Below are 27,392 nucleotides of genomic sequence, written 5' to 3'. Positions count from 1 at the left end.
TGGGCTGAGAGGCCCCCCAGGAGAGCGGGCTCCCCACACCTGGGCCCCAGACCGAGGAAGCAGCAGGCCACCCCTACCTTCTGGCACGCTGAAGCAGGGGCAGGAGGAGAAGTAGGGGCACCCAGAGTGGGCCCCCACTCTCTACCTGCAATGACAGTGGTCCCCAGCCCACCTGCACCCCACGGCAGGCCCCAGAGTAGAGTCTACCACCACCTGGAGGCCTCTGAAGTGGCACCTCTACCTGCCCGCCCCTCCTCTCCCCGGTGCCGCTGCCCATCTGGGCTTCCCATCCAGCTGGGCGGAGCTGTGGGCCCACAGTCTGAGCATTGAGAGTCCTGCCAGCCCCTCCCTCTGCCCCAATGCCCCCCACCGTCCCTTTCCTGCCCCTCAAGTACTCAGGAAGGGCAGCAGCAGCTGGGGCAGGTGACACTCAGCGGGAACACAGGGGCCTGCTGGGGGCCGGGACATGTCCTCTCACCCCAGAAGAACCAGGAGGTGGTCCCAGGCCACCCCAACAGGAAGCCCACCAGGCCTTCCCCTAGGGGCTCCGATAGGGGCAGGGAGAAGATGCTTAGGTGGCCAGCCGCACCCCCTGGCACAGGACCCCCCCCACGGTGATGGGCGGCTACCCCAGTGACCCGGCATACACTCACCTTCCACGGGGTGCTCCTCTGCAGGCAGCGTGGTGCGGAGAAGAGCAAGGCAGAGAGAGAGAGAGAGAGAGAGAGAGAGGAGCAGAGCTGTTAGCAGGGGTGCAGAGAGCGGGCCCAGGATCCTCACCCCCACCGCCACATCAGGACACCAGAGGCAGTGCCTCACCCTCCGAGTCAGACCAAATGGGCACTTCTGTCGCATTTCAGGAAACTGAGGCCCAGGGGTGGAGAGGGGAAGCCAGCCCCAGGGCAGCACCAGCTGGCCTTCCGGACTTGCAGGCCGGCTCCTCCCCCAGCATCCCTTCAGACTGGAGACAGATGGGGACAGGCTCGCTGCAGTGACCGCCTCACGGGGGACACGCACGCATTTGGTCAGTGACACACTGACACACATAGGTGCCCAGTGCATCGGCGCCAGCCGGGAGCCTCTGCCTCCCGACCCACACCCCTCCCCTCAGCGCAGGGCCCCAGCAGAATGCTGTGTGGCCTCTTTGCCAAACTCCCAACCTCTCTGAGTCCCAGCCTCCTTTCTGTGGAAATGAGGGGCTGGGAAGGGCCCTCCCCGGTCCCATTCTGTGATGCCCAAAGCCCTTTTTCACGTGGTTGTGTCAGGTGCTGGAAGGGGGGGCTCTAAGCGGGTGGGCGAGAAGGTCCATTTTTGGACCTTATCCACACACACACACACACACACACACACACACACACACCACCACCACCCTGTCCCCGCCAGCCCCCTGGGGCCTGCGGGGCTGGGGGCTCGTCCTGTGGCCCAGGAGAGAAGCTAAGTCAGTCTGAAGAGGCAGTAACTGGATGAACAGTTTGTTAGGGTCACGGTGGACAGCCTGGGGGTAAACGGGGAGCTACCAGTGAGGCCCAGAAAGAGAACTGCCCTATATCTGATGTGGCGGCGACTGCGGAGCTCTTTTTGATACATTGACACCACCAACGCGTAGGCTGTGCGAATTGTGTCCATACAACCGGTAAATTCTTAAAAACGAAACTGGCGTGTCACAAGGAGCCCTGGCAGTGTCGTGGGTACGCGTTGGGCTCCGAGCTGCAAGGTCAGCAGTTTGAAACCACCCCCGCTCCTCGGGAGGAAGTCGGGGCTTTCTGTTCCCGTCAAGACCTGCGGTCTGGGAAACCCACAGGGGCAGTTCTACCCTGTCCTGCAGGGCAGCTGAGAGCCGGCATCGCCTTGCTGGCAGTGAGTCTGTTTGCCTTAGCATGTCAAAGGGATAATAAAAATATGAAACAATTATTACAAAGGAGAGTAGGAAGTAAACAAGAGGCGCAGAGCTCCAGCCCAGCAGGCTGCGCGCCGGTCTGCATTTTAAAAGGACCCCAACACCCCAACTCCAGACAGGACTGCCAGCAAGCCCTCCTTCTAGGGGGCTGTGAGCGAGCTACAGGCAGGGGAGGAGGAGCTCAGCATGCGGTTACACACACACACACACACACACACACAGCTGCTCTGCACACACACAGCTCATCAGCACATACACACACACACACACACACACCCAGCTCCTCTGTATACACACCCCCCCAGATCCTCTGCACACACACAGCTCATCAGTACCCACACACACACACACACACAGATCCTCTGCACACACACAGCTCCTCTGCACACACAGCTCATCAGTACACACACACACACACACACACCCAGTTCCTCTGTACACACACACAGCTCATCAGTACACACACACAGCTGCTCTGCACACACACAGCTCATCAGTACACACACACACACACACACCCAGTTCCTCTGTACACACACACAGCTCATCAGTACACACACAGCTGCTCTGCACACACACAGCTCATCAGTACACACACACACACACCCAGTTCCTCTGTACACACACACAGCTGCTCTGCACACACACATAGCTCATCAGCACACACACACACAGATCCTCTGTACACACACATAGCTGCTCTGCACACACACAGCTTATCAATACACACACACAGATCCTCTGTATACACATACACAGCTGCTCTGCACACACACACACATTCACACATGTGTACATGCACTTGGCCTCCTCCCCCTCTACAGCCCCACTGCACACTGTCTGCTCATTCGTTGAGGGTGGGGGCTGGGAGTGGCGGGGAGGGGGGCTCCAATAGATTCTGCAAAGCCAGCACTGCCACCCATCAGCCCTTTGCCCCCCAGTGACACACACAGGGCATGCACACAGCTGAGTGCAAACGCCACACCCATCACACACAGTGGGCACACCCTGCTGAGATCCTTTCCGCTTGCTTTCCCCTTGCACCTCCGGGGGCCCCTGGCAAGTCCGGAGCTTTCGTGGCTGCTGTTTCAGAAACCGGTCACCAGCCCTTGCTTCCGCAGTTCCTCGGAGTGGACTCAGAGACCAGCCTTTCAGAGGGTGTTAACCATCCGCACAGCCAGGGACTCCTTTCTACCTCCGGGCAAGCAGTGCCCCCCAAAACACACACACACACACACACACACACACACACACACACACACACCTAGACACAAACGACCTTCCTCCCGCTGCATTCAACACGCAGCATCGCATTACGGGGGGGGGGGGGGGGGGGGGGGGCGGGGCGGCGGGGCGGAGCCGGCTCCTTAAAGAGGCTCCCGGGAAAACGCTGGGGGAAGCCAGGGCTCGCGTCTGTCTTCCGCGTCTGTCTTCCGCTGGGCCCGAGTGGGGGGCACTGGGCACGGCCAGCAGAAGCAGCATCTCACCAGCACCTGGGCAAACGAGGCGCCCCGGTGGGCAGCGGTGGGCAGCGGGTACTCTTTGTTCTTTCGATAATCCGTGGTGGCAGCGCTTTCCAAAAAATGATTCCCGCCTGTCCTCGACGTCGGTCACAGAGGGACGGGGACGCTGGACCCTGAGCTGAAGCAGCCAGTTCCTGCGCTTCCACCTCGCCCTCCTCTTTCTCTGATTCACGGACAGCTTCCCGCGCCCCCCCCCCACACACACCGACCCTGCCCTCTGCACCCCTCTCTCTTCGTCCCGCTTGGCAACCGGGACAGCTCACACCTGCCTGTCCTGCCCACCTCTGATCTCTGGTCGCCGCCACTGAGACCCTGCTCGGCGTCCCCCCCACCCCCGCACAGACGCCCCGCGCAGCCGCCCCCGGCAGCCTGGTGGCACGGTCCTCCTCCCATGTCCGGGGATGCCTCGCGCCTGACCCCTGTTCCTTGCAGCGTTGTCCACAGGAGCAAAAACATGGAGACCTCCGAAGAGCCCGCCGGTCGAGGAACGGACAATAAATGTGGGTGCGCGTGCACAGAGGGGCAGCGCGGACCCAACGAGCGATGGCAGGGGATAGTAGTACGCACCCCTGGAAAACAGGGGGGTGGTGTCCTCATGTGACCTGACTGTATGATACGTGAATTCGATGCCAGTAAGACTGAAAAAAAATAAAGCGACTGCCACACAGCTCACAACAGGGAAGAAATCAGAAGCGATTCTGTTCCGCCGAGTTGGTTAAGCTCCTAAGGACGCATACGACAGGACACTGATCTTGTTAGGCGGCCAGTCGGTGCCGGCCCCTGGTGACCTAATGCACAGCAGACCGACACTGCCCAGTCCTGCGCCCTCCTCACCGCTGTCCCTGCGCCCAGGCCCACTGTGCCCATCCATGCAGTTGAGGGCCGTCCTCTTTTCGCTGGCCCTCGACTTTATCCAGCATGACGTCCTTCTCCAGGGACTGCTCTCTTACAGCATGTCCAAAACATTATTTTTTTAAAAGCTAAGAAAAATTGTTTCATCAAAATATCAAATTCTGAAGGCTGAGGGGTGGGGTGGAAAAAGAACACAGGGCCACATCCACGGGAGGGCTTACTGCCGCTGTTTGGCTGAGCTGGGCCGTACACGTGTCCTCCGTCTGTTTTCCCGTGGCTGCTGCACTCCGCAAGCAAAAGGCGCAGAAAAGGGGACAGGGGCAGTCCCAGGAGCACACAGCCGGTGAGGTCCTCGTGCCCACCCGCTGCCCCTCACACCCGGGTGTCCGACCTCAAGAGCCTCCTGCTGACTGGCCTCTCTGCCCGCCCCAGCCCAGCGCTCCTCCGGGCACAGGTGACAGAAACAAAAACAGACGCCTGTTGCCATCACGCCCATTCCAGTCCCTGGTGACCCACGTGTCGCCAAGTAGAACTGCAGTCCCCCTCACCTCCCTCCTCCCTCCCCCCACATACACACATACACACACGCCATGACGTTTGCAAGGCCTTGTGACCTTTCCAAAGTAGATGAGGTGGTTGCCCATGAGTGGGGTCTGACTCACAGTGACCCCTGAACACCGGAATGAAGCACTGCGCCGTCTGCACTGTCGTAACAGTTGTCCCCGTGGGTGACCCCACCGTGCCAGCCATGGGGTCGGTCCGTCTCGTGGAAGGTCTTCTACTCCACTGAGCACGGGGCCTCCCCGCCCCTGCCTCTAAGGAGCATTCGGGCCCCTGCTTCTTCTGAGACAGGTTTGTTTGCTCTTCGGGCAGTCCAGGGGGCTTTCCACAGTCTCCCCCAGCTCCATGGTTCAAATGCATGGATTCTTCCTGCTCCTCCTGCTTCAATGTCCAACATTCACAAGCACAGGAGGCGACTGAAATTAGCATGGCTTGGGTCAGGCGCACCTTAGTCCGCCAAAAGCAGTTGCCTTTTGGCCAAGGCACCCCTGGGGGGAGTTCAAGCCCCAGCACTTCAGTGCGTCGCCGAGAGCTTAACTACTTGCACCACCGCGGACCAGATCCCCAAACCAAACCGGCTGCCAGGGAGTCAATCCTAACGCAGGGCACAGAATTTCTGTGGCTGTAAGGCTCTATGGGAGCGGACGGCCTCGTTGTTCTGCCTCCAGGCGGGCTGGTGGATTTAAACCACCAACCTTGCGGGTAGCACGCTCCAACGCTTACTCGACAGCGCCCTCAGGGCCCCTTCAAACTCAAATTCACTGCCCTTGAGTGGATTCCAAATCAGAGCAACCCTCGGGGCAGGATAGACCTGCCTCTGTGGGTTTCTGAAACTGTAACTCGGGAGTAGAAACCCCCCCACCCCGTCTTCCTCCAGAGGACTTTCAGAACCAGATACACGCCAAGGCTCACTGCCAGCAAGATGATTCTGACTCCGAGTGGCCCTACCTATAGGGTAGGGTAGAACTGTCCCTGTGGGTTTCTGAGACGATAACTCTGCAGGAATAGAAAACTTCCTCTTTCTCTAGGGAGGCACAAAAAATCCCCAAACGCACTGCCACCGAGTCAATGCAGACTCTTGGCTCTCTATGCTCACCAGCAATTACAGTTTCAGAAACTCAAAGGGGGCGGTCCAACCCGGTCCTCTAGGGTCCTGAGGTCCCAGATACAAGAAACAAACGAACCCACTGCCATCATGTCAATTCTGACTCATACCAGACAGACCTACTAAATATGCCCATGCTAACACACACACACACACACACATCCTCGGCTCTCTACGGGGCTCTCACGACTTTCTGCCTCTGAGCAGCCCAGCCCAGAGCCTCCTGGGCATGTCCCCCTCCCCCAGATGCCCGACCAGCTCTCTGCCGAGAGCCACTGACCAACCACACGTCACAGGTGTTAACAGAGGAAATAAGTGTCCAGCAAGAGGGCTCTAGAAGCTGCAGGCCGGTGACCCCTGAACTTCATAACCTTTCTGGGCAGTGGATGGGAACCCCGAGGCCCACCAGGAAAGCCCAGTGCTCGGGGTGGGAACAGGTGTGTCACAGGCAGGCAGAGGGCAGCAGAATGGTTCGGCCTGTCTCTGGAAGGTAGACAGGCGACACTGCATGTGTGGGAACCCCCAGAACTATACGCCACACAACTGTGAATTTTGCTTTGTCTTAGGGCGTCAGCATCAGGGGTGCCTCTGCTGGGACATTCAGCCAGGGCCAGCAGGGGGCCAGTAATCGGAGAAGCTGGGGCATGGAGAGAGAAGGGAGGGTCCCGCCACCCACCCCCGCTGGGTTTCTGTTCAATAGCTCCCTACGCCTGAAATAGCACAAAAAAAAAAAAATCAATTCTGCGTTTGAATGTATCTTAATTAATTTTTTTGTCTCTCCTCTCCAATTCTCTCCTCCTGCCAACACTCCCTAATCAGATTTAAATCAGAAAGCCAAAGGGAGACAGCGGACGGTGTAAAATGTGAAAATAAAAATAATTTATAAATTATTGAGGGTTCACGAGGGCGGCAGGGTGGGTGAAGGAGGGGGGGAAAGAGGAGCCGATACCAAAGGCTCAAGCAGAAAAAAAAAACGCTTTGGAAATGATGATGGCAACACACAGACACATGTGCTTGGTACCGTGGATGTATGGACTGCTGTAAGAGCCGTACGAGCCCCAATAAAATGACTTGTTAAAATAAATAACTAAAACCCGAGATAACTAGGGAACGACATAAATGTAAATTAGTAAATCAGAAAGCCAGCCGAGGCTGGTCCCAACTCCTGGTGCCGAGCTGAGCAGCACCCCCAGAGGTTTGCAATGGCCGAAACCTCCGGGAGCAGGTCTCCAAGCCTGTCTTCCGAGGCTCCGTGGGGCCGGTCCAGGCCACCGGTCAGTGATCGGCAAGTGGCCATCTGCATCGGCCACGGGAAAGCCCCGTCTGCTCAGGGAAATCTTACCTGAATGAGCACGTGATTCCCCCCAACCTCGGGCACCAGCCCCTTCCCCTGCCCCCCACCCCCCTTCACCCCGAGATGCCTCCTCTGGAAGTGTTCTCCCTGCGCCCAGGGCGCCAGGCCCTCTTCCTTAAAGACCCAGGGCCCCTCCTCCGTCTGCCCACAGCCGCACAAGCTTATCGGCCTTCTTTGGTGGCAGCTCGGCAGAGCAGCCTTCCACGGTCGCCCCGCTTATCACATCTATATTGTCGTTGTGTTTACACGTCTTCTCCCCGACCGGGCCGTGTGATCTCCGAGAGTGAGGACGCCGCCTCATTCATCTCCGGAGCCAGCGGCTCGCACAGTGCTGGGCTCCGAAAAAGACAGAAAGCATGTGTGTGTCATAGAAGACTAAAATCGCTTCTCGAGTATGGGGGAAAGCGTGCCCGGCCCTCTGCCAGCGAGTGGCCTCCTAGGCTCACCCCAACACGGGCGACACGGTCACACCTCCCTTGAGGGGCCGAGGGGCCAGGGCACCGAAAGCAGAGATGACGGCCCACCGTAACAGTGCTGGGGAGAGGGCCCACCTTAGCACCCCAGTGTGACGGTCACATAATCTCCAGTCAACGTGAGCAAAGGGGTGCAGTCTAGCTTGTCAATCAGGCCTCCGTGTGGGCACGGCCTTCTCCTGAGGATTCTGGGAACTCCTGTCTTCCTCCCTGGAGGCGGGACACACTCCCTCTGCGTTGTGTTCCTGTTGACGAGCCACATGGAGCCACACTGATGGAGCCAGAGCCCTGGAGCTGGAGGAGCCACGTGGAGACCCACGCCAGCGCTGAGATGCTTCCACCGCCACTAGATCCACAAGACTTCCCACCCACTGGCCTGTGGTCTTTCCTCCTGCACTCGGCGTCACGGCATGTGCTGCATGAGTCTAAAGAGCAGTTTACGGACTGGTATCGGACATACGGGCTACTAACCTCAGAGGCAGGGCTTCCAGAAGCTGCCCCTGAGCCAGTGGTCCTCAACCTTCCGCATGCTGTAACCCTTTAGCATGAAATGATTTTCCTTGCTACTTCATTCCTGCAATTTTGCTACTGTTATGAATCGCGTGACCCTCCCCCCCCAAAGGGGTCGCGACCCACAGGTTGAGAACCACTGCTCTAAGCCTTTCCAGTCCACAGGGCGGCAGGCAGTCTCTCTGGTCTCCTCACTCAGCTCCTGGCACACGTGTCTCCTGGCACACGCAGCTCACTCCGTGTGCACTCCTCTTCCAGGGGGGGTCCGTCCCTCCCCTTGCCCACCCCGGGAGCTCTGGCCAGGTCACATCCCCACCAAGAACCCACCCTCGGAGACACACACAGGGGCTCCTCTGTGCCATTTCCGTCTTCCGGTACCTCACGTCCATCTCATGGAGCGGGACAATGAAGAACAACTGGGACGGGTGGCCCGTCCAGGCCCTCGGAGCCAGCAGGGGCAAGGCCAGGGCTCACAGCCTACAGTCATGCTCTCCACCACGTGACAGCAGCGTCTTCCTCCCTGGACTCTGAACGCAGCTTCTGCGAGGTTAGTTCCAGCCCCCACCCCGGACACCTGGAGTCACTCATGAAGCCCTAAGGAGCACAGGGGCTGAGTGTGAGAGCTGAGGATGGCCTCTCAGGCACTGAGACCCTAAGTCCTTTTGTTTTTTTAATCATTTTATTAGGGGCTCATACAACTCTTATCACAGTCCATACACACATCAATTGTGTAAAGCACGTTTGTACGTTCATTGCCCTCATCATTCTCACATTTGCTCTCCACCTAAGCCCCTGGCATCAGCTCATTTTTCCCTTCCCTCTCCACTCCCCCCTCCCTCATGAACCCTTGATAATTTAGAAATTATTATTTTGTCAATTCTTACACTGTCCAACATCTCCCTCCACCTACTTTTCTGTTGTCCTTCCCCCAGGGAGGAGGTTATATGTAGATCCTTATAATCTGTTCCCCCTCTCTACTCCACCCTCCCTCCATCCTCCCAGTATCACCACTCTCACCACTGGTCCGAAAGGGATCATCTGTCCTGGATTCCCTGTGTTTCCAGTTTCTATTTGTACCAGTGTCCATCCTCTAGTCTAGCCGGATTTTTAAGGTAGAACTGGGATCACGATAGTGGGATGGGTGGTGGGGAAGCATTGAACCCTGACTGGCTCATCTCTTCCTCACAACCCTTCTGTAAGGGGATGTCCAATTGTCTACACATGGGCTTTGGGTCCCCACTCCATACTCCCCTCCTCATTCACAGTGATATGATATTTTGTTCTTTGACGCCTGATAACTGGTTCCTTCGACACCTCGTGATCACACAGGCTGGTGTGCTTCTTCCATGTGGGCTTTGTTGCTTCCGAGCTAGATAGCCGCTTGTTTACCTTCCCTTCTATGTCTGGATGGCCCCACCTTGTCTTATCCACCAGGAATTCCAGATTCCAACAGATTCGGATGAAGTCCAGGCCAAGAGAGGGGTTGGGGAGGTGGGTCAAAGAGACATCACACCTGGGCATCGCACCCGTCCGCCTTGCACAGGACAGCCCCTCAGACCCCGGCCTCACTCTCACACCTAGTCCCTCGACGTTAAGCCGGCTCTGACCTTGGGCCACCCCATGTGTGCCGGGGTGATCAGACGCACCCAAACGATCTTACACGTCTAGTTCTCAGTCATCCACCACAATCCACTCCACACCCCTCCACCTGTCCCTACGGGCGCTCGACGGCAAATGTCTTTCAAGCCTCCAGATCACCAGGCCTTTCTTCTGAGGCACCTGGAGGCAGGCTTGAGCCGCCAACCTTTCATGGCAGCTGAGCCCGATCACTGTCAGCACCACCCAAGGACAACGGGGCAGGTCCTCGATGCCTGTAACGCTCACACTGACCGCTGGCCACCACCCACACGGTGAGGCAGAAGTGTCCCTGAGGGCTGCATCTTTGTGGGAAAAGGCTGTCTCCGCTGGCTCCCAGGGAGCGGCTGGTGGGTTCGAACAGCCAGCTTTTGGGTCAGCTGCTGAGTGTTTAGGCCGAGGTACCACCAACTCTGTGCTTGGGAAAGCTGACCTGCGTGCCCTCAGACACTCAGAGGGAGCGGGGGACTGGGAGGGAGGCTGTCACCCAGCCACTCCTCCAAAGACCCCCATGGGAAAGTGGAGGTCCCTGACCAGGGGACTCACAAGCCCAGCAGTGTGGGGGGGGGGGGTGGTCTTTCTGTGCAGGGACAAATCTCAAGCGTAGGGCCCCCCACACCCCCCTGACTCATAAAGAAGGGTTCGGGGCATCTCGGTATCATGCTTAGGGAGGAGGGCCGAGGAATTTAGAAAGAGTCTCATGGGAGATAATTCCATTCGGTGGAGTCTTGTGATAGAATGAACTTGCCTCACCCCCGCCCCACTTAACCCCAGTGGAGGCATTTTGGGGGCCCCCCACCCGGGAGGCTGAGGGTGACGTCTATTGCCCTCTCCCAGCACCAGGCCAAGTGCTGACAGAGGCAGGAGTGCCTTCCTGGCTAACGGGGGGGGGGGATGGGGGGCAGGGGGGGCTGTGGCTCTAGGGATTGGGGGTGGCTCGTGGCGGGAGGGAAGGTCGCAGCTGTCAATGATTTCGTCTTGCTTGGACCCACAGTCAATGCTCACGGAAGCAGCAGTCAAGCGATCAAGTGACGTCCTGCCTTTTCAGACATGTGACTGAGAATCATAAAACCCCCAGGCTGTGATATTTCCCTCTGTCTCCTGCACACGTGGAGGTTGGACCTTTGGACCCGGGGCACAGGAGAGAGGAGCCGGAAGAAGAAACAGGGGGTCTGAATGACGGTGCTGGAAGAGGGGGCGGGCGCATACTGAAAGTCCACAGAACAAACACAGCTGTGTCCACGAAGTCCGGCCGAGAAGGCCCTGAGAGAAGGAGGGTTAGACTTCATCCCACGGATGAGGACGTGTTGTCGGAGAGACCAGTCCCTGGAGAGGGACACCGTAAAGTGACGGGACGAGCTTCATCGAGATGGAAGGGCACCGTGGCCGCACGGAGGGGCCCAAACGTAAGGACAGTCGTGAGGACGGCAGGCCTGGGCCGCTTTTCCTGCTGGGACTCAGAACCGGCTCGGGCACCTGGCACCAACACTAGAGGACTGAGAGCCCCGGGGACACTGCCAGGTATGCATCAGACTTCTAACTGCAAGGGGAAACCCACCGCTGCTGCTCTGCGGGAGAAAGATGAGGTTCTCTGACCCCCTGAAGACCAACAGCCTTGAAACCCTACCTAGAGCCCAGGCCAGTTTTTCTGGTGCCCGGAGGGACTCGTCCCTGGAGAAGGACATCACACCTGCTAAAGTACAAGGCCAGCCAAAAAGAAGACCCTCGATGAGGCAGATGGGCACATGGCTGGACAAGGGACCCAAACACGACCACCTTGAGGATGGCACAGGACTGGGCAGCATTTCCTCCTGCCGTGCCAAGGGCCACTCTGCGCTGGGCCCCACTGGGTACCACCTCCCAGCAACACACAGCAGCGGGTTTCTGATAAAGCCCCGTCCCCGAGTAAGCCCAGGAAGCCCCCCCACACGGCGGGTAGTGGGCTGCGCTAAGCACCCCCCCTTGCGGGGACAGTGGTTCAGTGGTCATGAGGATGCATGAGAAGCTCCCAAGCCCAGCACTCCAGGTGGCCTTGTACATCAGAAGAAATCTTCGCTGAGATCAACAGGCCTTGCTCCCAAGGGGTCCCTGAGTGGACTTGAACCTCCAGCTAGCAGCTGGGCATATTAACCCTTCACCTGCCCAAACCAAGCCCAATCAAACTCACTGCCATCGAGTCGGCTCACAATGGCCCGATAAGGCGGGTAGAGCTGCCCCTGCGGTTTTCTGAGACTGGACCTCTGCAGCGGAATAGAAAGCCCTGCCTTTCTTCCTCAGAGTAGCTGATGCTTTCGAACTGCCGACCTGGAGGATCACAGCCCAGTGCATGACCACTAGGCCACAAGAGCTCCCTCAGCCCTCTCACGGTCTCCCAAACACCCCAGGCTCCCAGGAAACGCTAAGCAGACGCCAACGTCACTGCTTGCCCTCCGTGGATGCTCCCCATTCTCCTTTTGTTCTGAATTCTTCACAGTATCCATCCCTTTCTTCCTCCTCTTCCCCTCCCCCTCCTCCTCCTCTCCCATCACCTCCCCCTCCTTCTCCTCTTCCTCCTCCCCCACCTCCTCGAGACCTCCCCCTCCTGACCACATGCCCCTCAGCAGCTCAGCTTTCATTTCTCTCCACTTTCTCCCTGGGTCCCTGATTCCCAACCCCCAGGTTCCAGGCACTGCCTCTCCAGGCCCAAGGCTCCCAGATTCCATCTGCCCCTTGCCTTCAAGACAAAGACAGGTCTCCCATTTCCAGCTGCCTGGGCCTCACTGTCTGGGAAGCAGCCGGAGTCACGGTAAGATCTGTTTCCCTCCTGGTTTCCTCCCTGCCTCCACCCCTTGCAGGAGTCCCATCTGCCTAGTGCTGCTACCTCACGACCAGCAGTTCAAACCCGCCAGCCCTGCAGCAGGAGAAAGAGAGGCTTTTCTGCTTCCAGAAAGATGTGCGGCCTCACAAACCCTACTCTGTCCTACTGGTTCCCTGGGCGTCAGAATTGACCCGAAGGCCACAGGTGGGCCCACCACCAGCCTTCAGTCTCCACATGTCAACAACTCTTCTTGCTCCACCTCCAGAAGGAAGCGTCTGCCCTACCACGGCTGCCTCCACGGCTGCCACCACAGAAGCAGCCCTAGACAAGCACGGTTCCGGGGCTCCATCTCTCTTTCTGGGCCTATCATAACTGTCTCCCCAGGGAACGCTCCACCTCCCCACTCTGTCCCCTGGGGTCCACTTCACCCCTCCCTCCCTGCTGGCCCCTGATCAGTCAATACACCTGCTCAGAAAGTTTTCCCTGGCTACCTGGCCAGCGTTCTGTATCCAGTCAGCACCCAGTGAATGTTCATGAAATCCTTTCTCTCAGACCTGCCCGCCCGGCTTCCCTCTCTTTCTCCCACATTATTCCCTGTCTCCACGGTTTTCCCTGTTCTCCTCACCATGCTGCAAGTGAGACCCATCCTTCTTCTGCTCTGTCTCAGACCCTTTGAAACAGAGCTCTGGTGGCATAGTGGTTACACGTCTGGCTGTGAACCACAGATCAGCTGTTCAAAACCACCAGATGCTCCTTGGGTGGAAGGCAGGGCTTTCTATTCCCATCAAGAGTTAAAAACCCATGGGGGGTGGGGGGGTGGAGACAGCAATCAGTGTAAGATATGAAAATAATAATAATATATAATGTATCAAGGGGCCACAAGGGGAAAGGGGGAAGAGCAGCTGACAGCAAGGGCTCAATAGAAAACAAATGTCTAGAAAGTGTTGATGGCAACATATGTACATGTGTGCTTGATACAATTGATGAAGAGATTGTTACAGAGCTGTAAGAGCCCTCGATAAGATGGTTTTTAAAAAACTAAAAAGAAAACAAAAAACCTTTTAAACCCCCCAGGGGCAGTTCTACCCTGTCCCGCAGGGTCACCGGGAGCCGGCATCATCTCGCTGGCTGGGAGTTTTCCTTTTATTTGACGAGCCTCTCCCAAACCCAGCGCACCCGTGCACTTTCAAAGTTAATCCTAAACAGCCCGCCTTCAGTGACTCCGTCCCTCTACACTTCCAAGCCTGATGTCCATTTCCAGAGACGGGGCTCTCCTGAGAACGCCCCAAGCACGTGCTGTGAAGTCCCACCATCCTGGCCCCTAGAGACCCCTCTGGCAGACGGATCTGTCTGTTCTCCTGGTGCTCCCACGTCCGCTCCGGCTTCCTCGCCAGCATTCAACACAACCCTCCTTCAGGGCATTCCATCATCGCTTGCCCTCCAGCCCTCCCTCTCCTCTGCACCAGGGACCCCGTCCCTCATGGCAAGGCCAGCCACAAAGGAGCTCCGTGCTGCTGGCCCAGCAGCATCCCCACAATCAGCGACAGACCAGACGGGTGTGATCCAGCAGGAGGGTTTGCAGGCTGCTCTTGGGGAGGTGACTGACCTCCAAGCCTTTCCTCCTAGCCTTAGTCCCAAAGCCCAGCTGGAGCCTGCTCAGCGCGGAGCAGCCACACGCAAACTTCCGTGGACCGCGGGGCGAGGGCATGAGGTGCGCTGCCGGGATGCTTGCAATAACAAGGGCCATTTACTTCCCGTCTACTACGCACACGGCACACATCACGCCCTGGCCACAAGCCTGGATGACCACAGGCTGCACCCCAGTTCACAGAGAAGAAATGCTTCCTCCAGAGGCTGAGGAGCCCCGGAGGGCACAGCCCAGGGAGGAGAAGACAGGTTTAAGCTCAGGTTCGTGCTCCGGGAGGCTGCAGCTGAAGCACTAGTCCACCCAGCTTTCTGCCCCACAGCTCTCTGGGCACACCCTGCCCTCCACACCGGCTGTTTTTGTCAGTCTTCATTGAGACCTTAGGATGCAACAGGCCCTGTTCTACGCACGCGAATTAGCTCTTTTAATTCTCACCACAAACCTGGAAGGTGGATATTGTTATTATTCCCATTTTACAGCTAAAGGGACCAGGATGACCTTCTTAAGTCCCAGGTCGCTACCCAGGGGGGCTCTGGCTGCAGAAACCGTGCTGGTAACCGCCTCGCCAATAGCTTTTATCCTCATTTCTCCAACTCGGGGGCGGGGAAGACAGCGCTACAGGAAAGGTCGGCAGTCCCAAGCACCAGAAGATGGGACCGGCTGCTCCCATGATGCTTTGCAGCCTGCGACACCCCAAGGAGCATTTGTACGCAGTCCCACAGGGTCGCTCTGAGTTGGAATCCACTTGATGGAGGTGGATTTCGCCAGGGATGAGGAGCCCTGGTGGTGCAGAGGTTGAGCACTGGCTCCCAAACAGAAAGGTCGGTAGCTCAAACCCACTAGCTGCTCCAGGCCAAAAAGGCCCCCATCTGCTCCTGTCAAGGCTTCAGCCTGGTCAGCCCTGGGGGGCAGTTCTGAATTACAATGGGGGGGGTGGGCAGCAGTGGGTTGGGTGTGGTCTCCAGCTGAAGAGTCAACTCCAGGGCAGCAGGGGGTCTTCTTCCTCACCTCTGGCCCTCCTTCAGCCCTGACCCAGACCCAAGGCCTACCCCAAAGGGAGGCCTTGCAAACAACCGTCGAACAAAATCGCCAGCAATCATGTGAAACCCCCGCTGCTCTGCACACACTCACTCCCATGGCCCTGCTTTCCCTCCTCTCTCCCAAGCCAGGTGCACACTGGACTCCCCACCCTACACAGCTGGGCGTCCCTTGGACCCTGTGTCTCCCCACTACCCCAGACACCCCTGTTTAAACCCAGGATGCTTTCAGACCCTTCTTGGCTCACACACGTGGCAGGAGGAAGGTCGGCCGCCACGGGCAGCAGTTAACTCACAACCACCTCTGTCCTTACTACCTGTGGCCAGACGCCCAGAGGAATAGCAGCCTGGCGTTTCTGGGTCCATGGGGGGGCCCCCACTCGGAGAAGACAGGGGGCGCTCCCAAAGGACCCAAAGAGCCATATGCCCACCACACATAACCGGGAGATCGGCGGGGGGGCGGGGAGGGGGTACCTTGTTTGTGAAACTATAGCTACTTTTCCTAAGGTCTGTTAGCTTAAGGACCAGGGCATGGGCAGTACCCACATCCTCTCCAGCGCTCCGGAATTCATGGGAGCGCTGAAGCCCCTATCTTCACAATCAATGGACCTAGAAATTGTTAAGACTATTGGGAAAGGAAGGAAAAATTAATTCACTTTTAAAAACAAACAAAAAAACCTAAAAAATAATACTATCGGAAAGGGGACGATGAATTGCCAAATTTCACAAGTGTCCTGGAGCTCAGAAAAGCGGGGTGGAACCCCCCCCAAGTGGATCATTATGACGTGACCGTAGCTGCGAGGGGAGCTGGAGGGCTCTGGACCCAACCCGCAGGCCCAGCACCCCATTACCCAGCAGCACCACCCCATGCCTGCAGACCGCTGGCTGGGACACAAGGTGCAAGGGGCAGGGGCAGGGCGGGGACTCCAGGGGAGGGGCGGAGACTCATAAGGTTGTCTCTGGACCTGCTTCTTCCAGACGCACCCGCAGCAAGTGCGCTCAGAGACCCCGTGCCCGCCCACAACATACCTGCGAAAGGATACCTGCACGTGCCATTGCACACCCATGCAGCCTTACCTGCCCCCAAGCCTCCATTCCCTCAAACACTGATTACTACCTCTTCATTCATTCCGCAAAATCTTTATCAAACACCCACTAAGTGCCTGGTACTATATTGGGTGCAGGGAACCCAGAGATGAATGAGACACCATCCTATCCTTTTACCACAGGCAACGAACGCACTCCTCTGCCGACAGATACCTCCCAAGTCACACTCACAGACAACCCTGCCCCTGCCAGCTGGCTGACACCCACCCACTCTCACACTTTCCCTTTCCCTACGTGAATCACACACACACAGAGTCCAGGAACACCAGCAGTCATCTCTCCCAGTCCAACGCAGGCACCCAGCCAACAGTGGACGAGGCCACATTTCCGGCCACACAACCAGCTCCAGAGGCACATGCCTGGCGACCCCTGAGCAGCGACCCCTCTCTGAGAAGGAAGGCAAAGACTCAAGGTGGCCACTGTGACCCATCAGGCCACTTCATGTCCCCCATCTGTGGTTCAAAGGCCCCTAGTCTCAAGAGGTCTGGGTGAGGTGGGTTCCCCCTGCAGCCCCAACCCCCGAGCTCCTGCACATGAGCACACACCACCACGTCCAGGAACAGCTCCTGCACCAGGCGCTGGCCTTCGCCCTATAAACTCTGCCACCCAAGCAGACCCGGTTGCCAGGAGTACCTGCAATGCCAGCCTCAGGTCCTGGCGCACACCCCAGCACCACTTCACAGTTGAAGGAGCACCTGACTGTGCTCTTTGGAGAAAGGGTGAGAAGGTGTCAGACCAACTCCATACACACAGCCACCCCTGGAAATGCACCCAGGCCCATCCAGCTTCCTCCTCATGTACGTGATGGAGTACTCCGCAGTGAGGGGCCCTCTTTCGAGGTATGTGCACGCGCACACACACAGAATCAGAGGGTGCTGAGGGGAGGGAAGGCTGTCAGTCTGAACATGCTCAGAACATACCTGCCAGGGGCAAGGGCCCAAGGAGCTGCCCCACCTGGGCCCTCCCTGATGTGGGACACTGCCCTCTGCAGGACCAGAGAAACACAAGCGCCTTTAAGTTTCCTCTCCCCGCCCACTGACACCCCGGCCTGGTCTGCTCACAGCACCCATCTCTCGCCCTCAGCCACACACCTGCCTCGGGCACTAGGTGGTGAGGGCCCCTCAGTCCTCTGCCTGCCACAGGCCCCCAAGTCCATGGTCCAGGATCACCTCCAGGTTCCCGAGTCCCAGCAAGCCCCACGATCTGTGCCCCATCAAACAAGCCTCTCCCTATCTTCAGGGGCTAGCCATCTCCAAGGAGCCTCATTCCACCTCCCAGGCCTCACTTGGTTGCCCTGACCAGTCAGTCCACTCTGACCAGAACTCAAGGAAGGTGGTCTGCTCTGCTTCTGCCCATGATCCCCGACCTGGCCATCAGACCAACCCACCCGGAGCGAGCTGGCCACGTCCCCATGTCCCACCCATTGCCCTTCACTGGTGGGGGGAGGGGTTTCACACAGGCCTTCCACCTAAAGCTCACCTCCCCCACAGGACCCCCTGGCGCCCCGCAGACCCGGCTCACCTTCGTTGCAGAACCTGCCGCCGAAGCCTGTGTGGCTGCAGTCACAGCCCACCTCACCGGGGGCCAGCACCGTACAGAGACCACCGTTGGCGCAGGGGTTGCGCGCAGGGGCGCAAAGCGGGTCAGCGGCAGCGCCGCGCAGACCCTGGCTGCCCAGCAGCGCGGGGGGCCGCTCGCCCAGCTTCAGGTTGGCCAGCAGCCCGCGGAAGGGTGGCTCGTACTTGACGGTGCTGAGCGTCAGCGCCGAGAGGCGCACGTCGGGCGGGACGCCGCCCACGAACAGGTCGCTGGCCACCTGCATCTCGCGCCGCTTGGAGCGCACCTCGGCGGCGCGGGCCTCGCCGTCCACGGCCAGCGCCGTGCGGCGCGCGTCGCGGGTCAGCAGCACCATGTGCCAGCGGTCGTCGGCCACCGGCGTGTCCAGCTGCAGCGTGGCCGGCTCGGCGCACGAGAGCGTGAAGCGCAGCCGCAGGCGCCCGTCCACCAGCAGCAGCTCCAGGAAGTCGCAGTCGCCGCCGTCGTCCAGGTACAGAAGCAGCGCGCGCGTGGCGTTGGTGCGCAGGCTGAAGCTGAGCTCCCCGCTGCTGGCCGCGCCCGCCCAGCGCGCGTACCGCGCCCACTGCCCCGGGCCGCCGCCGAACTCCAGGCCGCCCGCGCCCGCCGCCAGTGCCAGCAGCAGCAGCGGCAGCGGCGGCCGCCACCGGCCCCCCGACAAGGCCATGCCTGCGGCGGCCCCGGCCCCGCCCGGCCCCCGGCCCCGCTCAGGCCTCAGAGCCGCGGGCGCATGGGGCGGGCAGGGGGCCGGGCTTGCGGGCCGGCTCACAGGGCCATGGGCCCGGCCGCGGGGCGAGTCTCGCAGCAGTCCGGTTGCCCGCCGCTCCGGCCGCCCAGACGGTGGCGGCGCCCCTCCCCCGCCGCGGGCTCCGGCGGAAGATGGGGGAGGGAGGCCTGCGGAGAGACAGAAAGGAAGGGGTAAATGGGGGGCGCTCGGGGGGCGAGGCCGTGATGTCGAGCCCCATCCCTCACCCGTGCAGGTGCCCAACTGAGGTCCCTGAGGGCTCTGTGGGCGCGGTGAGCGGGCGCCAGCACCATGGACAGCGGCCCTGAGGTAGGGCCCGGGGTGGAGAGGCCCACAGGTGAGGAGAAAGGGGACACTCGCCTTCACATCCAGGGCCACCTTTTAGAGTTCGGTGGGAACCCAGTCAGGCGGCTCTGGCCCTCCCTCCAGGGCCAGCTCCAGTCCAGAAACCCAAGAGCCCCTCCTGGCAGCTGCTGACCCCAGCCCCTTCTCTGAGCCACCCCAAACTCAGAGCAACGTTCGGCTCTCATCAGCCCCTGATGCTGGATAATGAAGTTGCTAAATAATTCATCGGGATTAATTAAATGCCAATTCGTCAACGGTAGCACCCGGTAATCGGGCTGGGAAGGGGGATGGCGAGAGAGAGGCCGGCCAGGACCTAGGCATCCAGGCCCCCAGTCCCCTCACCGGCCCAGGGGAGTCTCGAAGTCCCTCCCGAAGCACACTCATCTCCCAGGCCCCCATTCCTGGGCCCCAGGCCCACTGCTCCTCAGCCCTAGAGCTTGGAAGCCTCAGGTCTGTCATCCGGCCTCAGTCCTGGCCCCATAGCCCAGGTCCCCCTCCATCCGCAGTCTCCCCCACCCCACCTCCACCAACACCTTCACCCAGGGCTGGGGGAGCCACCAGGAGGCAGGCAGGCTTATTTGCATAAAATTGCCTTTCTGAAATGATTACCCTTGTAACGGGCTGTCAGAGAGCAATTTATACCCCACGCCGGGGAGGGGAATTTGCATCTCGTTAAACTCCCGAGTCGTAATTATTTATATCCAACAACCCTTCTGAATATTGCATTGATTTTATTTTGGGGAGGGCGAGAGGGGTGGAAGGAGGTGGGGAGACGCCTGGGAGAGAAGCAGGGAAGGGCGGAAGTTTAGGAATGAGGGGAGCAAGTGACAAGAGGGGGTGGGAGGGGCTCTGGGAAGAAGGGGCCGGGAGAGGGCTTGCCTGAAAAGTGACAGAGTGATGGAGGAGAAGCAGCGTGATGGAGAGCGAAAGGAAGGAGAGACGGAAGAAAATGGAATCCCACACTCAAGCAGCATTTGTCAGGGCCCAGGGTGCTGGGCACTTGTACAAATGTCATTTTACTTAATCACTCAGAGGAGCCCCATTATAGCCATTAGCCATGGGGGAAGCCCGGGGCGCCAAGCTTGGGACTGGCCCAAGGTCACACGGGCAGTCAGCGGGGAGCTAGGACAAGTCATCTGGCTCCAGCTTGGAAGAGGCCCAACAGGTGCAGCCCAGAGAGGGGAGACCAGCAGAAGGGGGGCGGGGAGAGGAGAGAAGGCCAGGAGCAGGGGGAGCAGCTGGCAGCGTTGGGCACAGGAGACGGGGCCCGGAGCCTGAGGTCAGTGTTTGGGTGCAGTGAGCAGTGTTGGGGACAGGAGAGGGGGCCCAGAGGCTGAGGTCAGTATTTGGGGCTGCCACCTCTAAGACACCTTCAATGCCCAGCCCTTAGTCCCTTCCTACAGACTGCTGTCCCCACCCCACCAGTAGCCCCTTCCCACAGGCCCCAAGAGGAACTCCTGAGGACTGCTCCCTCCGGCAAGGGGGAGGAGACCCAGGCAAGTAACCCACCCCCACCCCACAAACACTGTCGGGGTTATATATAGCCTTTCCATGGCCTCTCCTCATTGGGTAATGGGGATAATTAACATGCGCGGTCTAATTAGCCAATCAAATTAAATGCAGCACCTGCTCCCGGTCTGATTGAGGCCCTAGCCCCCCCCCCCCAACAAACACACACACGGACACATGCACCCTGCCCTAGCCCAGGGCAGAGGAGGGGTATCCCTCAGGCATAGGGTGGGGGTGGGGGCAAGGGGAACTGTCAGTCCCCTCCTCTCCAAAAGGGGTCATCGACTGAGGCCCCCAGCAGAAGCTCCAGGCTGGTAGCAGACATGAGTGACCTCCCTCCCTCTCGCCCTCCCTTCCCCCTGGGGTCTTGGTCTCTCCCAGCCTCTGTCTGCCTCTCTCCTGGCCCCCACCCCCACCTCCGGCCACTATTTTGGGGAGGGAATTAATTAGCTATCGATTTCCGCTGGCAAGGGAATGGCGCTGCGTGCCGCTGTCCACTGGCGGGGGCTCAGGCGGGGTTGGTCCCCTGCCTGGCCCCATCTCACTCACACACACACACACACACGCACACACACACCCCAAACCTCGAGGGAGATGGCAGGGCAGGGTTCCCCTTCCATCTCAGACAGTGGGGGAGGGGTTGGGTAGACTGGTCCTGAGCCCACCTGGTGCGAGAGGGGGTGATGTGGATGGGGGCCCAGGAGGGAGTGGCGCTACAGGTCTGTGTATGTGATGAGACGGGAAGGGACAAGCGGAAGGGCAGGGCACACAGACCTGTGGGCGGACGTGGGGGCAGAGGTGGCGGAACAGGGATGAGGGGGAGGGCAGGGCTGCGGCCCCTCTGGGCTCATTACTCATTCTGCCCACAACCCGCAGCTCTGCAGCACAGGCAGGCCTGGCTCCGTGCGGGTGGGGGGTTAGGGGCACAGGGGCTGAGAGCTGGCTAGGAGGACACCCCCACCTTCCCCAGGTTTGCTTGCTGCTCTCCAGAGGCAGAGGACTCTCGGGGCAGCTACAGGTACAAGGCCAAGATGACCCGCCCCAAGATGAGCTGGGTGCACACCCAGTTCCTCTGCGCACACACCCACCATTCGGGGCGGGGGGTGGGGGGTGGAACTGCCACATTCCTCCCTCCCTGACAAGGGACCCAGGCTTCCACTGGTCCAGTCTCCAGGCCATCCTCCTCCCAGGGCGCTCAGGGTCCCTGCTAACTGCACTGTGCCCATTCTTCCTCGGCTGCTGACACTCAGCTTTCTGCCCTCAGCAACAGTTCTGTCCTTGCACAATTACACCAAGGAAATGGTGGCCCCTGGAGGTGGGCTATCCAATGCCCCCCCCTCCATCAGGCCCATGCAAAGGTATCTGCAGTGGAAGCCCCTACAGCAGGAGCCAGGCCCTTCTCCCAAGACCCACTCAGCCCCTGGCAGTACCCACGACCAGGACACTGTGCCTCTAGGGAGCTGGCCCCTCCCCACAGTGGGTGCTGCATCATGGGCAGTGGAGGTGCAGGAGCAGGGTTTGGGGTGACTGGACTGCCCCAGGGCCCCCTCCATGGGCCCCACTAAGCTGCACAAGGTTCCTCGTGTGCCCACAGCCAGGCCTGTGTGTCAGGCAGTGGCTGTCACCCGGGCTCGTGGTCAAGGGAACAGACTGACAGTGACAAGTGCATTCGCCCAAGGTCGACGTGCAGGGAGGGGGCCTGCGGGCCCAAAGCTGATGGCCTCTCTCCCACTCGGCCCTGCCCACAAGCCCTCAGGTGGTGGTTTCTGAGGCGCAGAGCTCCCCTGCTCTCGTGTGGCCTTTGCAGGTGACCACTGCCTTCTGGGGCTGAGAGCTCACAGCGCCTCTCCTCTCCCCACCCCCCCTGCCCAGCATCATTGGTTCTGAGTTCCAGAGAGGGACAGTGACTGAGCCAAGGTCACACAGCAGAGCAAGAGGAGAACTGAGGTCAAATGGATGCAAATTCCGTGCTTGGGCCAGGTCCACCCTGGCAGGATCCTGCCCCAGCCCAAGGGCCATGCCTGTGCCTACTGTTGCTGCCTGTCTCTGGCCAACTAGGGACACAGCCCCAGCCCTCTCTGGCCACGCCCACCACACATACACACACGCAGCCGTGGGAATCACCAAGCCTCCCTCTGGCTCACTCTTGCCAGCTCTCTCTCACACCAGCTGGGAGTGTGACAGCAGGGGCCTCCCCCAGGCGCCAGGGAGGGGGAACTGGGTTTACACACATTCTGGTGGTCCCAGAAGGCAGCCATGGACAGGTGGGGGAAGAGCGTGATACAGGGGTGGGCATTGGCTCGAGCTGAAGAGAAACTTGCTGGCACTGCCAACCGGCAATGCCAACAGGGCTGTGGGCTGCTGTGTCTGGGCGGCGAGCTCCGTGCCGGAGGTGTGCGGGTGAGGCTGAGGAGGAGCTCAGGGAGAGACATATGGTGGGGACCGCGGATGCCTTTGGCATCTGAAGTCCGTGTCAGTGGCCAGGCTGTGTGCCTCTCTGAAACCTCAGGCAGGATCGACAGACTGAACACAGTCCCACCTCCCTTTCTAACTCCTCTCCCCAGCCCTTGCTGACCCAGAAGGGACCAGGGGACACCCAGCCATGTCCACCTCCAGCCCCAAGCTCGGTAACTGGCAAAAAAACAAGACAGTGCCATGGGGTGAGAGCCACAGTCTCGAAGGCCTGCGTTCAAATGCCGCCCCCCCCCCTACCGCAACCCCCATTTCCTGGCTGTGTGACCTTGGGCTAGTCAGTTAACCTCTCTGCGCCTCCTTTTGCTTCTAGGAACGCGAGATCACAGCAATTTGGTTGGAACTGCAAAGCAGTGCCCAGCAGAAAGAACTCGCCGAAACACGTGCACGGCACTCATCATGACTTGGGGAGCCCCGAGCCTCTGCACACCGGTGTGCAAAACCCCATGCCTGCCAGGTTCCATTGTCACAGGAGCTTGGGAGGGACGTGAGGAAGGCAGGCCCTTGTAAAGATGAGGAAAACTGGTGCCCAGACAGGAGCCCAATGATGACACTCCTGTGCCGCCGAGATCAGACTTGAACTTGGTTCCCTCTGACTCTGCGGCCTTCGTGCCCTCTTCCACTCTGGAAACTACGGGAAGGGACACAGGGGCTGCAGACCAGCAGGAGCACCCCACACACATACACACACACAGCTTGGGCTGGGGGTGGGTGGGTGGGAGTCTGTAGCTCCCCTGCCCGGTCCCCCAGCAGGTGTCTGCACAGGGCCAGGGCTGATTGCCAGGTATGTGGGGCTGGGGCCTGAAGTGTGAATGAATGACTTGCTGGTGGTGTGGGGGCTGCAGTACAGGTGCCTGGGAGCACGGGGGCGCGCACAGCTGTGGGAGCGGCCTGGATGGGTGCACCCCTGTGATTCAGAGGGGCATGTGGTGAGTAAGCATGAGCTTCCCGGGAATGTTTCTAAAGGTGCCATGACAGGTGTTGGGGGGTGTGTGTGTGGGGGGGGAAGAGTTATGACAATGGTGATAAAATAGGAACCATGTGCTGGGGGCTGTCTGTGCACTGACATTTCCCTGAGCACTCACACCAAGCCCGGCACACAGTGGGTGCACAGCAAACGAAGGTGCTCCTGGGAGCAGCATTATCCCCCGTCCTCCCCCCTAGTCTTCCCATTCTACAGACGCAGAAGCTGAGGCTCCGAGGGCAGGCCTTCCCCCCACACACACACACACACACATATCCCCGTCCTGACCCGTGGGAAACCGGGCTCCCTCTCCCTAGGGGGCTGCTCTAGGTCCCGTGTTGAGTGAGGCCATGGGGGTGGAGGGGGCTGGGGTGGGAGAGTCTGCAGACAGATGGAGCTGGAAGTGTGCACACACACTGGGGTGTGGAGCCGAGGATGAATGGGCCGAGTGTCTGCAGGGCTCTGCAGGGCTGATGGGGAAGTCCTAGAGAAGGCCAGGTGTGCCTGGGCTTGGCCAGGAAACACGGGCGAAGGTCAGGAGGGAGGGAGAGCCAGGGGCAAGGGGCTTCCTGGGGGTACACGAGTGCCAGAATGAATGAAATGGAGACAGTGTGCGGGCATCGTACACATGTGTGTATGTGCACGCGTGTGCACTCACACAAAAGCCTGAGCCACCAGCACGTGGGATTCCATCATGTGTGTTGTGGGGGGCAATGATCCAGAAGCACAGGTGGGAATGCCTGCCTGGGCGGGGAGGGGGTGTCCTGAGTACGAAAGTGTGTGTGAAGGATCTCTCAGGCCTGAGCAGCCTGGGAAGCTGGGGGTGGGGCTGTGTGGGCCTGAGAGGCTCTGGGGCCAGCAGGCAGGGCCAAGTGTGTGCTGGAGAGCTGGGTGTCCGTGGGGAGGCCTCGGAGCCAGGCAGTGAGGTGGCAGCCTCGCTGGGCGGGGAGTGTGGGTGGTGGGACTGCCAAGAGGTGTATTGTGTACGCAGGTGTGTGCCTGTGTAGGTGTGCGTCTGGGTGGGTGTCACCGGATCCGTGTCAGGGTGTCTGTGTCACCAGCAAACGTGGGATGGGAGGGTGCAGGCGAGCAGGTTCAGACCCTGGAAGGAAAAGAAACCCCCCCCAACAGCCTCTCAGGAACAGCAGCATCCCCCCCACCTCATGTGGATTCAGCTCCCCCCCCCCCAAGCTGAGAGGCTGGTAGAAGCTCAGGCCCCCGGAGAGACGGAGAGACGTCCCCAGCACTGCGGTGACCCCCAGCCTCTGCCTGTAGGAATCAAGGGTCCCTGGTGGCTGGACCCTTCTCCCGTGCACCCTCAAAGATCCTCCAGAGGTAGCACTGGAAGCTGGGCGAGTTAGGGAGCAGAGACTCAGAGGGAGCATCTGCATTACAGACCAGCCCCCCCCTCCCTCCCTCATCTCTTCCTTCCCTCACCCTCCTCCTCTTCCTCCTTCTCTGGCAGGAGACAGAGCTTGTAAAACCCTAAAGTCCACCCCCACAGACACACACACACAGAGTACCAGAACCCCAGAAAGGTGGGCCAGAGAAACTGAAGGAACGGAAAAAGTCCTCACCCCACAGGCATAAAAATAGGGGGGTGGGTTGCCCAGAAGTCACCAAGGCCATCAAGAAGACAGAAGACCACCCCCAGCTGAGATGCCAGAGATGCCAATGCTCCCAGACTGAGGGGGCAGCTCTCCTTCACCTCCAGTTGCCAAGAAATAGCACTCTCCTGGCTGGCCAGTCCCCACAGTCTCAGGTGAAGCTGGAGAGTAAAAGGGCCAAAGGCCTCCCCCCAAAGACAGTTTTGCCCCCAAGGGCCCATCAAGGGTTCCAAGGGCTCAGAGCCCAGCCCAAGGAGTCCAGGGCAGAGGGCTCCTCCCGCAGCAGGGAGGAGGCTGGATCTTCCAGAGGTGGGGAGAGGGCCCCTGGCGCCGGCCTCTTCCCTGCAGCACTCTAGGACCACAACCCTGTCGTCGCCCCCAGCGCATCCCCACCCGGGCACAGCCCCTCCTGCCACCTCCCAGTCTCCCACTCCTGGTGCCCCCAGCCGCCCCTCCACCACCACCACCACCACCACCACCACCACCACGGTTCTGTCCCTCTCCTACTCCCCAGCTCCGGTTCCCTCTCCCCCCGCACTCCACTCACTGCCCTCGGCTCCCTCCCCATAACCTCTGCTCCCCTTGGCTCCCCATCCCCACCACCACCCTCAGCCCCCATCAAGCGAGCTAGAGCTCAGCAGCGCTGGCCCTAGCCTGGCCCCTGCTCCGATAGCCCCTCTCCCGGCGCCTTCCTTTCCCACGAAGCCTGGTCCCTCGCCCGGTGTCTCCCCTGCAGCCCTCACAGAGCACAAGGTGCCCCAACCTTGCCTCCAGCCCCCGGGGTGAGCCCAGACTGGGGGACCCCCTCCAAAAACCCCCTATGGGCCCTCTGGGTGCCCATCCTTCCCTCTCCTTCCCCTCCCCCATCGATCCTCCCACTCGACTCCCCTCCGTTCGCCCCGGCTGGGGGCCAGCCTCCACAGGGAGCCTCCGACCCCCCAGGCCCTCCACAGCCACTTCGCCTCCTCGCTGTCACCTGGCCAACCCTCGCCGGCCGCGCCCCCGCCCCTCAATCCATCCTGCCAGCGTCCCCCGCCTCCTCCGATCCTCTCCCCTCCCCCCGATCGGCCCCCGCCCCCCGCCCGTCACCGCCGCAGCCCCCCCTCTCCACGCCCGCCCGCCGTACCTGGTTCTGGGGGCGCCAGCAGCTGGAGGATGGAGATGGGAGCCCCGAGGCCGCCCCGTCTCCGGCGGGTGGCAGAGCCCAGGCGAGCTGTGTCGGCCGCCTCGCGCCTCTCCCGCTCCCCGCCGCGTCCCCGCCCGTCCGTCCGCCCGCCCCGCCGCCGCGGTGCCGCTCGGAGGAGGATGCTCGCCGAGTCAGGGCGGCTGCTCCCGCCGCCGCATCCCTGCAACACCGACTGACGGCAGCATTAGCACCGGGGCCCGCCCCCCGGGCGCGCGCATTGGGCCGCGCCGCGCTAACTGACGTAGGGCGCAGCCAATGGGGACGCGCAGGCGCCGCCAGGCCCGCGGCTCCACTGGTCCAGCGCCCTCCCCCGCACGGGACCCAGGCGTCCCGGCCCCGGGGCACCCGCGCTCGCCCGGGCTCCTCGTGTCCTCCCCCGCCACCCCAGGCGAGTGGGACCCCAGTTGACTGACCTCCGCCCAACCTCAGCGTCTCTCCCCGGGCCCGGGCGCACCCCGCATTCCGGCGGGCCCAAGTGGCAGCGCCCCAGACT

General features: G+C 60.3%; 1 protein-coding gene across 20 annotated transcripts in view; it reads right to left on the bottom strand.

The window, feature by feature from the left end:
- NRXN2 (neurexin 2) overlaps positions 1-27,034 on the bottom strand; it is a 114,286-nt gene extending 87,252 nt beyond the window's left edge. For 9 of the 20 annotated variants that reach the window (XM_075545499.1, XM_075545501.1, XM_075545509.1 and 6 more), the window contains exons 1-3: positions 26,840-27,034; positions 18,018-18,965; positions 654-671 (exon numbers count right to left, since the gene is read on the bottom strand). In XM_075545499.1, coding sequence (XP_075401614.1) covers positions 654-671; positions 18,018-18,738 — 739 coding nt within the window. In that variant the 5' untranslated portion in view covers positions 18,739-18,965; positions 26,840-27,034. The remainder of the gene's footprint in view (positions 1-653; positions 672-18,017; positions 18,966-26,839) is intronic. The other 11 variants (XM_075545497.1, XM_075545515.1, XM_075545498.1 and 8 more) reach the window with 4 other exon arrangements.
- Positions 27,035-27,392: the final 358 nt, after the last annotated feature.

This window comes from Tenrec ecaudatus, chromosome 4, assembly GCF_050624435.1.
Source record: "Tenrec ecaudatus isolate mTenEca1 chromosome 4, mTenEca1.hap1, whole genome shotgun sequence".
NCBI classification, from domain to species: Eukaryota; Metazoa; Chordata; class Mammalia; order Afrosoricida; family Tenrecidae; genus Tenrec; species Tenrec ecaudatus.
Note: the sequence above shows the minus strand (reverse complement) of the source record. Positions and strands in the feature narration are given on the sequence as shown.